The 13,388-nt window shown below is 31.5% G+C and overlaps 1 protein-coding gene across 3 annotated transcripts in view; it reads left to right on the forward strand.

The window, feature by feature from the left end:
* Window positions 1-13,388, forward strand: part of LOC128985527 (venom serine protease-like) — a 19,379-nt gene continuing 5,991 nt past the window's right edge. Inside the window, exons 1-9 of one of the 3 annotated variants that reach the window (XM_054405112.1) lie at window positions 1-98; window positions 1,153-1,429; window positions 2,739-2,797; window positions 3,044-3,224; window positions 3,755-3,956; window positions 4,525-4,725; window positions 5,708-5,865; window positions 6,344-6,500; window positions 9,270-9,363. In XM_054405112.1, coding sequence (XP_054261087.1) covers window positions 46-98; window positions 1,153-1,429; window positions 2,739-2,797; window positions 3,044-3,224; window positions 3,755-3,956; window positions 4,525-4,725; window positions 5,708-5,865; window positions 6,344-6,500; window positions 9,270-9,301 — 1,320 coding nt within the window. In that variant the 5' untranslated portion in view covers window positions 1-45 and the 3' untranslated portion in view covers window positions 9,302-9,363. Of the gene's footprint in view, window positions 99-1,152; window positions 1,430-2,738; window positions 2,798-3,043; window positions 3,225-3,754; window positions 3,957-4,524; window positions 4,726-5,707; window positions 5,866-6,343; window positions 6,501-9,269; window positions 9,364-13,388 lie in introns of those variants that run through there. The other 2 variants (XM_054405114.1, XM_054405113.1) reach the window with 2 other exon arrangements.

Genomic DNA, 13,388 nt, shown 5'->3' on the forward strand with positions numbered 1-13,388 from the left:
CTGAAATGAAACTGTTTGCCGAGAGATAACAAACCTAATGGCAACATGAGAAAAGATGGTACATATCTTGCAGAGTTGACGACAGATGCGGTAGGTAGGTATGTAGCAAATAAAATCATCACCTCGCTTTGCCGTAGAAAGCCAAATTTCAAAAAATTATAAAAATTGATAGAAAAGTAAAAATTTATAGCGAGTCCTATAAAAACTGCTACTTAATATAATTTCACTTGAAATTTATTGAGTTTAATTTTTAATTTTATACTGCAAGGAGTATAAAATGTATAATTTTTGTTGGCAGGTTTTAGTTTGAATTAATGGGGCCTTTTTATGGGGGTTTATTGGGGGTTTTTTATGTCATTGTTTTTTTTTATGATATGTTCGTAATTAATAAAATAGACAAAAACAACTGGAAGAGAAACCTTTTATTCCCTGGAAGATTGCTCGAGTATATATTTAATGACAACTGGTAACTGTTTTATAAATAAAAAAAAACTAAATGCACTAAATGTTGTCTTCAGACACTTATATTAAAGCTCTTGTCCGGATCAATTTGCTATACAATCATTAGATATTTATTTAATGCTAGACCATTGCACACTGAGTGGAATAACATCAGATATCGATTATTTTATTTATTTTAATGTTATGATACTTTTATTAGGTTTTAGTTTTTATCTAATAGTGCGAGCAATGTCTTAAATTGGTAATACTTATAATACAAAAGTAATTTCTTTTTTTGATCAAATAATTTATTTGTTTGTCGGCATTTGCAACTAAGAAATTTCCAAATTCAAAACAGAGCACACCTTTTTTGTCAGCAAATGTATGTATTTCTGTGTAGAATAAAATTTAAATAACGTTCGAGTGTAAGAAAGTTGCAAATAAACTTATCTTTTTAATTCACTATCATGTTTACCTTCTTGTAAACAAATAAAGAACACTTCTAAGAAATGTTTTGAGAAACATTTCTCCAAAAATGTAAAAAGCCAAATGAGTTTGATCGAATTGATTGTTATTTTAGGTAGCAATTTGTTTGTAAAAATGTGTAGGAACATTACAGCCATTATAAAAAAAAAAACTTATTATATAAAACTAAAATTAAGCCTACACATAATAATAAAATAGGACTGAAAAACTGTTGTTTTATTTTAGGAAGGCATCAAATGGAATCATGAAATGGATAACTAAAGGACCTCCTTATTTTGTCTTATTCCTCTTTGGTTTTACAACTTCGACTCTCAGCACAGAAAACAAAACAGGAAAATGTGACGAGGAATTGTTTTTAGACACAATTGCAGAGACGTTCAATATTTCTTCTCCCGGTTACCCAGATACAGCTTACACTCCCGGATCACACTTTACCTGGTGCCTCACAGCTCCGGAACACATGATAATATCAATCACTTGCGATGAGTTTGATGTTCCAAAAGTAAGTTTAATTTATGTTTGTTTAAGTAAGTTTAATTTATATTTGTTTAGTTGAACTGATTCGGAAGAAATTTTGTTATCAGAAGTGAAAGTGCTGGTTTTTATTGGTAAGTTTGTAATTAAATTAGTTTTATATTTTACAAACAAATTACAGTTTTTTGAGAAAAATCATTAACTGAGTGAACAACTTGAATCTAAACATACCAATTAAATATTGTTTTATTTATTTTGTGTTTTTGTTCAAGAAACAGTTATCAAATCAAATCAAATCAAATATGCTTTATTCATAAAGTACAGTTTTGTACATTGAATGGCGTCAACTAAATCTATCTTAAATTAATAATTTACAAATCTGCATATCTTGGATCATTATGTACATTAAAACCAAGAACCAGGAAATGAAAATAATCAAAACTGAATTAATTACTACCGCTAAGAGGGGAGGTGGAAAAATACTCTTCCATGGAATAGAACGCTTTCTCTACTAAATAAAGTTTTAGTTTTCTCATTAAATTCTTCCTGCTAATCATTTCTGATTTCATTAGGAAGATGCTTAAAAAATTTTAATCCTATATAGGATGGTTTTTTTTCATAGAATTTTAATTTGTGTTTACTTGAAATAAGGAATTTTTTATGCCGAGTGTTGTATGGGTGATAATTTGTCTCAGAGGTGCTCAAAGCAGTTTTTTGTTAGAATAATTGTGTCGTAAATAAATTGGCCATATACCATTCAGTAAAATTTTCAGTTCTTTGAATTTGTTTTTGGTTGTTTCGTTGTGTTCTAATTTCAAAATTATTCTTATTGCTATTTTTTGAAGTTTAAGTATCCTATCCAAATTTGCTATTGTAGTTGAACCATAAAGGCCAAACCATAGGATAAATGTCAATGGACATTAGCATAATATATGTTTTTAAATGTTTTATGGTTATCGGCTTGGACTCCTAGACAAGCGGTTGTACAGCTCAAGATTAACTGTGACTTCACATAATCATTTAGCTCTAAAAGCCATTGGTGAAGGTGGGATTCGGACCTGCTGAGCCTTCATCACAAATTTCCGTCGACCGCTTAGAAAAAAACCTGCGCGCCAATGCTAATAGCATTAGTGCGCAGGTTTTTTTCTAAGTGGTCAACCTATAGCGATTAGAGCTCAGGAAATTTGTCATCCTCCTATAGTGCAGCAATAGTCTGCTATTAAAATTAGTGTATAAATGTTGAATTACTTTTAAAGTCTTAAAAAAATATTTTGAGTATGTTGGTTGTATGTAAGAGTATGAGAATAGATGTATGAAACAATATTTATGTATTTTAGAGTTCTGAGTGTGAAAAAAACGCACTGACTGTTTTCACTGGGGAAGACGAAAAACCAATGTAAGTTAAATGCTGCTTTTTTACAACTCTTTCATTATTTTAACCCTTTGCGGTCAAATGGCGAGTATAGGTCACTGGGTGCCATTTTCCTGACTGCTTGAATAGCGACATATACTCGCCGAAAAATGTTTTAAATTACCATATTTTATTACCTAACAAAATCTTCATGAAGATAGAAGAAAAACAAGTACCTTTGCTGTAATTGTTTTTTGAAAATTTTAAATCTAGTATTTTGTTTTCCTTTAGGGCGCATTGTGGCTCAATGTCTTTCCACCAAAAGTCAACCTCCAACAAAATGATGATGAAACTTCACTCGAGCATGAAAAGTCGAGGAGGAAAGTTCTCCTGTGAGGTTCAAGCTGAGTCTGAAGCCATCAGTGCTCGAGCTATTGTCTACGATGACTGCGACTGTGGGTATTCCTACAGGGTATGTTTAAATTATTTTCTTTACTTTTAGCCTTGAATTTACCCATCCTCAGGACTGTAGTTAGCCAGTAAACTACAAGAAAAAACTGGACTAATCTTAGTAGTGGCATCGGGGAGCAAACCCAAGTGCAAACCTATGATATTTCTCAGTAAGTCACTGACGAATTAAACAAATCTAACAAATTTGGATAAATAGTATGGAATACATCAATAACTGTAAAAATCAGTGCTTTATTTTCAACCAAAATTAAATATAGTCTGAATATAAGACATAATACTGGTTATTACTTTCATCATTCACTGCATGGCTCACAGTCAATGGTTTTATTAAGTGCTGCAACAATCATCATATTATTTTTACTACAGAAACATTGTCTGATCACCTCAGATACTTAGGTAATTAGACATTACACTTTACTTTTGATATTATCTGTGGTATCGACAGAAATCCAGATTTCAGTACCAACTATTTAACTGTAGTTATTTTCTTTTCTCACTAAATACATATTCAAAAAATTCATATAATTTCAGACACGTATCGTCGGTGGGGAGGAGACGGGGATAAATGAGTTCCCGTTCATGGCAGGACTGATCGATGCACGACGCGGTGCCGTGATAGTGTGTGGCGCGACCATCATCAGTCCTCGGTACGTCTTGACAGCTGACCACTGTCTCGGAGGCTTGCAGCTGAACCAGACTGGAGTGGTGGTGGGGGAACATAACGTTAGCACAGGTAAGCCAACACCACTCATACTCATAACTCGGCTTTGTTTCTATAATTCTATGTAACTGAACTAAAACCTAGCAAAATTATAGATAGACCTAGATTCATAAGCGCCAACAGGGTGCATATTTTAAGGTGAAGATGAAAGATAGATGAGTGTTGAAATAATTAAATTACAGCTTTGTTACTAAGATATTAGTTTAACTAGTCGAGCAATATCCACTCTTCTGCCGATGATGATTCCCTTCCCTGCATCGATGTTTAAGTACTATTGTGGAAACATAAATCAGTAAAAAATTCAGCAACAGTATTTATTTGGAAATTGTTCTTTAAAAGTTTAAAATAAAAAAATAAATCTAGGAAGAGAGGGCAAGGCTTTGGAACAAGTTCGCAAGGTCCCACTGGTTTACCGTCAAACTAATCCTTGTCTATACTTACCTGGTATGGGATAGGTATTTTGTGTCGTGACCGAGACCATTAGCTATAAAACTTGTATAGTTAATGACAAAACTCATCTGAAACAACTGATTTCAAAAATTTTAATTGTAAACAAACAGTAACATTTTAACTGTTTCAGGATCGGAGACTACAGCAACAAAACTGATTAGAGCACAAAGGTTCATTCCTTACCCGTATTACAACAGCGAGACTAACCAGTACGATCTTGCTCTAATTGAGCTTGCCTCTCCAATAACATATTCCGCTCGGGTTGGACCCGTCTGTCTTCCATTTGTGTCGAGAGACTGGGATCTTACTGGCGAGTTTGTTAAAGTTTTGGGTGAGTGTTGGTGAAATGTAAGACTTAATTCAATGAAGTAACTTTAATTCATAAATGATTATGAAAAGATATTTTATCCGATACGGCCGATACGGGTAAAAATCGATACATGAGGATACGATACGATACACGTATCGATACACCACGTCCCGATACACAGTATCGATACATTGACCCGTATCGCACATCACTACTCTTTGTAGAACTAATGATGATGACAATGAGTTTTATTTTTATTTTATGGATGTAATATGGAGCTCAAGGGGTTTGATTACTGAGATAAACAATATCTCAATTTCAACTTATATTTATAGACTGAATAAGATCATAATTTAACCTGATTTTGATTTATTTATTGGAATTCACAAAAACTCCACAACGTGGTTTAATGCCTGTAAATTGGTTAATTCATCGTAATTTTCTATGGGAATTTAGTTTTTTATTGGCATTGATAAGGAAAACTGCATGTTGTTAAATGAGTTTATATGAATAAAATGTAAGTGTGTTTTAAGCCTTATAACATCTTCCACATGGCATATTTGGCAGTGGTACGAACTGGACAGTGATACAAAAATCAGGGATTTAAAAATCAAAAGCAGATGCAATTAAAAGCCAAAAGTAATGCAAAATTTGTATAATTTTTTTTCACTACAAAAACTTAATTAATAGCCGAGACGACAAAAAATATTTTAAGTAGGTATCAAGCATTTGTAAGAAAAAAATAGTCCTAGTACTTATAAGAAGAATTCAAATATTTTTGTATTGTCAAATACATAATAAAAAAACTCCTAAAATTGGTTCAATTTCGTAATTGATTTTTATTTTGTAATAGGCATTTTCTGTCAACTTTCAAACCAAAGAGATTTACATGACCAGAGTTTGCATTGTTCTATGTTACAATAGGAAAATACTAATGAAAAACTATTGAAGACTTGAACCTTTTATTTTTAGTTTTTATAAACTTTAAATATTATTTCCACAGGTTGGGGAACAACAGAGTTCGGAGGTCCAAGATCAAGAGTGTTGAGGAAAGTGGATTTACAGATAATTGATATTCAAAGCTGCATCGACGCATATGGCGGTGACATTGATCCATACACACAGCTGTGTACATATAGGGAAAATGCTGATGCTTGCCAGGTATAACACAGATCTATTACAACCTTTCAACTGGTCAAGATTTAAGATTTCTATCGTCAAATCACAACTACACTGGTCGCATATGACCAACGTATACATTTACATAAGTACCTAATATTAAATTAATAAGCAATATAGTATAAGTATCGTAGTTAGTTAATCAAAGTTAAATTGTTGAACAATTGGGAAATGTCCAAATTTAAAATGATGAATCAAAAATGTAATACATTGTTTTGTGAAATCTAAAAGTAATCTAAGTTACAGTTTCAAAACAAATTATTTGTAGACCCAGCTTCAAGAATATTAATCAATAACCCTAATGATTGCTTTAGTTATTGATTTAAGTTGTGGACTTATTGGTGCGACATCCTCAGGAAAAGAGAAGCACTTGAAACTCAGCTGTAACGGGTTACTTTACAGATAACTCATTTTCTGATTATTTAAATAGTTTCTATTTTACTTTACGTTCTTTCCCAAGTTCGACTCTGGTGGACCCCTTCTCTACTTCAACAGCAACATCAACCGTTACGAGATCGCAGGTTTAGTTGCCTACGGAAGAGGATGTGCCTCGGAATTCCCAGGAGTCAATACTAGAATTGCTCCTTTCCTACAGTGGATACTCGATAACACACAGAGTAAGTAATTTCCATTCTAGCTCCTGGGCTTGGAACACTCATGACTAAAGCCTTCCCACCCTAACTTCACCCTAATTTATACATGGATGCTCACAAGGTTTATGGGAAATGTAAAACACTACAATAAGCCACAAAGATAGGCATGTTTCTTACACTTTGTGTAAAGCACTGCTACCGAAACCCAGCCATCGGCAGAGAAAGTTCCCTGCAGTCATAGTAAGTTGATTAGCCAAGTGATTTTATCCAGCACTGGGACTCAGATATGCTCAATTTTTAGATATTATTTATTGTTTGTTTAATACCACAGAAATTACACAATAATTTTGATGTTGTCACAAAGGAAAAGGGTTTGGGTTGGAGAAGCCGGTTTTTGCAATAGTTACCAAAAGTTGCAAAAAACTGAGAGAGAAAATAGAATTATAGGCATATTAATTATTAGCACACTCATACTATGTTAATTTTGATTTAAAAGTTAGCCACAGCTGGTACACTTAGATGGGTATTAGGTACAGGACTACTGTTCTTGGTTTTAGGGTTCACAGAAGCCATAGAAACTGATCGTTTGGATTTCATATCATCTATCTATACTTATTTAATACGCAAGCAGGTTTTTTGTGACAATTACTCCTCCGAAACTACTGAACCGATTGACATGTTTTTGGTGTCATTGGAAAGAGCTTAACATGCAGTTGTGCAGGAAACTTTCTTTTTATGGAAATAATTAGAGAGTGAGGCCCTGGGGCCATTTAAAGTTTCGTATTTCTCCATAAGATTAACATGGGAAACAAACATTGTTATGAAACTCCAGCTGTTGTCAGAAATTAAAAGTGAGAGGAAGAACATATGTTAATTGTCAAATTGTGACAGAGAGATTATGCAAAAAATCAGGTAGGTAATGGATATTTGGTGCTATTAAAATAAAGACAGAAATTTGTAAACATACTGGCGACAATGGGTGATACCATGCAGACTATATTATGATTGACAAAGATCAACATGGACAACCTATTGCGGCTATAAGTGGGAAACATTTCTACAATACACTAAAAGCCAGATCAGCTTTTGAAAAATGATAAAATATTTACAAGAAATGTTGATTATATTGAACTGAAGTACATTGTGAGTATTATCATTAGTTACGTAATCTTTGAGTTGACTCTTTTAAACCCATGGGAATTTATAACTTATATTTGGTCTTAAATAAGTTATTTGTTTTTAAATAACTCCTTTACTTCTTTGCGATTGCTCGATTTCGAGCAACATGTACACTAGTACTTATTTAATACGCAAGCAGGATTTTTGTGACAATTACTCCTCCGAAACTACTGAACCGATTGACATGTTTTTGGTGTCATTGGAAAGAGCGTAACGTGAAGTTGTGCAGGAAACTTTCTTTTTAGGCAAATAATTAGAGAGTGAGGCACTGGGGCCCTTTAAAGTTTCGTATTTATCCATAAGATTAACATGAGAAACAAACATTGTTTTGAAACTCCAGCTGTTGTCAGAAATTAAATATTAATATTTGGTCTCCATGGAAGCATGAGAAAATTCACTATGTTTACATTTGCTTTGACATTTAAATGTAAACAACCAGAACTGTCAAATGCCTATTTTACAATTTCAGGCAGCTGATCCAGAAAAATAAAATTACTATGTGGTAGGTTTATTTAATCTTAAACTTTATGATAGATTATTTATTATAAATCTATTTTCAATGATTATGAAACCATTGCCCCGTTGCGAAGCAAAATTAAAAGTGAAAAGAAGAACACATGTTAACTGTAAACAGTCAATGTGTAAATTATCTATGTTGTATTAAAGATGTGTATAGTTTTGGATGTTGGTTTGTGTTTAATGATATAAATTATAAAATTTTTATTTTAAGGATTTGGCATATGAGTAAGCATGTGATAAATAACACCATTTCAGAGTTCTGCCAGTTTTTGAGTAGTTAAAGTAGCCTACACCTTATCGTCTACAAATTAGCTAAATAACTTAGGTACGGCACTTTATAAAATTTGACAGCCTTTGTACGTAGACTTAAATTGTAAGCTTTCCTTTTCCCGTCCATGGGCAGGTTGATTGTTATAAATTAACTCTTTAAACTGGAATAGGATTGTTATATAAATTGTTAGTATTTCCATTAGTTGACTACTAAAAACTACCTATTTAGTTCACTCTTTTAAAATCATCGGAAATTATGACTGTTATTAGTTTCTAAACAAGTTATTTGTTTATAAATAACTCCTGTACTTCTTTGCAATTGCTCGATTTCGAGCAACATGTACACTAGTAATATGTAAATATAGATGCCTATATTACTTTCAATATTAGTAGCCCTACTAGAAAAATTGAACAGGGATGAAATTTGGCCTGGATAGCTTTTATTATCTGGAATAGGACTTCCAGGCTAAGCTCTGGAAGTTCCTGAGCTTGTGTTGAATGAGATGAATAAATGAGATTTTTATTTGCCAGGTAATATTCCATACAAATACATTGGCACGTTTGTGTAAGTAAACCAAGCTTTTTGAATATGTACTAAAACAATCGTGATCTGACCGGGGGGAAAGGCGGTTGTAAGAATTTTGTGAATCAAATGCAAGTTTGTTTGTACTACTAATTTTTATAATTCAGGTCTTGTGACCACTGCTTATGTACTCTGGCTACTAAAATGTTTAATGCTAGACACTTCATTTATTTACATGCAAAAACTAGCTTATGTTGGTGACTACTGATGGTTTCTATTGCTTATACTTGGCTTATTAACAGGTGAAACCTACTGCTATAGAAGTGCCAACTGAAAAGGAAAACATCCATCTACGTGCCAAAATATTTGTAAATAAATTTATTTATTTCCCTTCAATAGTCGTCACACTTGTTTTAGCTCAGTCCTTTTCCTCTATCTTATTTAAATATATCCTATATTTTTCTGTTTTTACAGATAATTAATTTCCTTTAACAGAGCCAAATCCAAGGTATTAAGAGTTGAAGACCTGCATCACTCAAGTTATACTTAAATAGACATTCAATAGGTCCAGGTGGGTAAAAAAGTGTGTATTCGTCAGAAATCCAGTAACTATCCGCACACCTTGTGAGATGCTCAACTACTGTATATTTATTTTTGTTCTAAAATTAGCTCAAACATTAACATAGGAATGGAACAGTTTTAAATAAAAAATTTGACTTTCTAATGTGCAGGTCACAGGATTCTAACAAAAGTCAACGGAGTCATTAAAACCTACAATTAAAACATATCATAAACACTTTATTGGTCATATAATAAACATACAATGATGTAGCTTCTATACAATATCATACAACTGTACAAATAGGCTCATCAAAAAAATAATCTCCGACGTTCACTATGTACGCATATACAAACAGTTATTTACAAACTATACATAATTCAACACTAATTAACACCACTATAATATTTAATTAGGGTGTTGCAAGCATGATAGTAGCTTTCAGTTTTATTATAAAATATTAAAATATTTCCCTCGAAGGTACAGGAAAGTTATCATACATTGAAAATTGATGACAATATAATTTCCTGGTATCATATTTTCTGTAATTTTCTCACGTAAATCTACCTAATGTTTTAGGCTATTTAAAAGAAATATTGGTTGTGAATAATAGAATTGAGATGAGTATTTAAACATCTTAAGTTTGATCAATACTGTATGATTAAAATTTTTGTTACTTAGTTGTAATATAAAATGTTTACATTACTTCAATTTACAAAGACTGCTTTAAATATTTGAAATAAAAATAATAAAAACTCAAATTTAGGCCTACTTAAAAGAATTTTTCAAAATATTCTAATATCCTGCCTATTTTACATCCTCACTAAATGTCTCAGATACCTCTAAAACACCACTATAAAAGAGATTCCATCTACAAACATACAAAAGTTGGGATAAAACTAACCTGTACAAAAATATATATATATATAAATTGCAGGAATGATGAACGGCTTTACAAAAAGCACAAGTACATAAAAACACTTACAATTAAAATCTCGTCAACATTATTTTCCATTCATTCATTCGCTGTAATTTGTTACATTTTTACCAACAAGATAAAATTCTGTGTTATAAATTATTTTACACAACAAATGCATTGTAATTTAGTGTTTTATTACTGTTATAAAATGTGTAAGTAATAAAACAGGAAGCAATCACCACACTAATTATTCAAATCCTGGCAAGAGAACCAGAAACTTTCAAGTTTTCAATAAAATCACAGTTGTTGATCTAGCTTTACAAATCTAATCCAAAAAAATGTGATGATTTCAAAAATTTTACAAATAATATAAAGTTAATTACCTTAATACAGGTATAGCCATTTACCTTAATATATTTTTTAGAGGGGAAAATTGCAGTGGTCGATTTACTGTGTAAAAATATCAATTAGTGAAACAAACATATTAGCTACTGCAACGAAACAAAACACATCTCAATGCACATAATACTAAAATTCAATAAACTAACTTAACAAATTTCAAAATAAACAAATTCTTCAATTTAACAAATGTGACAACCGAGAATAATGATACAGAATGGTGCTCGTTTCAAGAAGAAATATTTCCATATGTTGAGGGGGGGAACGAGCTGGTCTAATGGTTAGAGCGTGGGATTTCAGTCCCTGAGGTCCCGGGTTTAAATCCCGCCAAGCCACCAATGGATTTTATCCAAGTGATAATGTCGCAACTCCTAGGTCTAGCCTGAAGTAATGTGAAAAATAATTCCGGGCTCGTGCCTAGCGTCTTAGGAGAAATAATCAACATATGTTGAATTTTTGACAAATGCAGTTCATTACCTAAGTGTCACTTGTAAATGATGTCTGGGTGGGCCAAAGGCCTAACTCACACAATTTTAATACCTGATTAACAAATATAAAAAATTTATAGGGGGTTTTCCAAGGTTTATTATTGATTTTTACAAGCTTTAACTAAAAAATTAATTTATTTTTACAAAAAAAAAGAGAAAAATAGGTGATCAAATAACTTTTTTTAAAATTTATGTGCTACAATGGGCCCCAACTCTAAGTAACCTTACTAACTCGATCTATTTTTATTGTATAAAAAAATGTTTAATTTTCATCTAAATTGAATTGTTCACAATTCCTTACTTTGGAAATCAAGACAGGTATCTAACTACATTTTACACTCCTCCTTCATTAATATTTGGGTTCATATTTCATCCCAGTTGCTTTTCTACCTATATTACCAATGAATTAACAATATTAACATTTTGCCATTAACTTTGGTAAAAGAACACATCACCTAACTAATCCAACAATAATAATTAAAGCTCTACAAGAGCCAGACCCTTATTCAAGGGTTACAAACTGTATAAAAACAACTTTCAAATCCATACGTTTAAATAGGTACTTTCATTCGTTGATAAACAAGTTTACAAGGTAATCCGAAACACTAACTTAAAACGAGAAGTTACTAAATTTATCTTAAAAGGTGGAAAATGTTTAATCTAACTTAAACTTAGCTCTTATGCTTATATGATGTAAACTAGTTAAGTATGTCTTTGCTAATATTTTGTTATGTATGCTAGTGATATTTTTGTATTTACTATAACAGAAAGCTAAAAAGCTAAGTTAAAATTTATACTGTTTGAGTGCAATTTATTTTTGCCAGTTTTATTAGTGGTCATACTTTCACAACCATAGGAAGCGGTGCAAAAAACAATTGCACACTAGGATAGCAATAAAATTTATCTTTTAGTAAAAACCTTCCATAAAAAAATGTTTGCCTAAGTGTAATAAAACATTAGACATTTTTAAGTATAGTATTTAAAATTAGGAAAATTAATGGAAGTTGAATATAGCCACACCTAATAAAAATTTTAGGCTTATTTTTCAAGCAGAATCGAAAAATAGAATCCGTTTTTGTCAAAAAAAGTCCTAAGAGTTCAAAAAATGTAACAAAAACTGAACTAACTAAATTATTTAAAAATAGTAGCATTTTAATAATTTACTACATTGTGTTTAATACACTATTCCCATTGTTCAAAAACAGTCTGGGGGTGAAATAAAAAATAATTTGATTCATTATTTATAACCTAAACTTTGCCTTCCCTAACCTGAATTCATCACAGTCATGATTGAATAAAAACTGATTAGTATGCAATGATAAATCATCAAATGCATTTTTAAATGCCTTTGGCGTTTGGCGTTATAATCTTTACTGGTTTAAAAAATGTTCTTCCTTTAATGATCTCCTAGCCTCTCCTTAAGCTTCTTGTGAAAAATACTGTATGAAAACAGATAAAATATGATTTTTGTAAGGTGAGACTATACTCAACCTATGCTGGAAGATGAGATTAATTTTTTTACAGTCAAAAATCTCATATCACCAACTATAAAATTAATTGTTATTGAATCCTTTTAAACTTTTCATAGTGCATTTTAAAGTCTGTAAAGCTTTAAAAAATTCCATACTGTAAACAGGTTCATTTTAAATTGGTTATCGGGCAAAAAAGTTATTTGAAACTAGTTTTATATTCATCCCTACAAAACCTTTTACTGCCACAAATTAATAGTAATAGAGCTAATAAACTTTGTTCTGCCTACTCATTTACAGTAAAAAGATGAACATGATACTTATACACTATCCCATTTCATTAAATTTATTATTATTATGTTCTCTTTATAATCCTTACTGTTTGTATGATGGTACAACAAGATATTACATACCCACATACATAGCACTAAAGCGACCTCTCAAAATATATTGAATCACATTGTTCAATTGTGACCTTAAAAAATGGTGCAATATTTTAGAATACAGGTATTTTCATTTCAAAAGGTCATTTCACAACTATAAGCTAGAAACAAATTTAACCCGTAAAAATGTAATGTTAAAAAAAG

The sequence above is a fragment of the Macrosteles quadrilineatus genome, unplaced genomic scaffold, assembly GCF_028750875.1.
Source record: "Macrosteles quadrilineatus isolate MER2022 unplaced genomic scaffold, UCM_ALF_1.0 Scaffold_2__2_contigs__length_208266976, whole genome shotgun sequence".
NCBI classification, from domain to species: Eukaryota; Metazoa; Arthropoda; class Insecta; order Hemiptera; family Cicadellidae; genus Macrosteles; species Macrosteles quadrilineatus.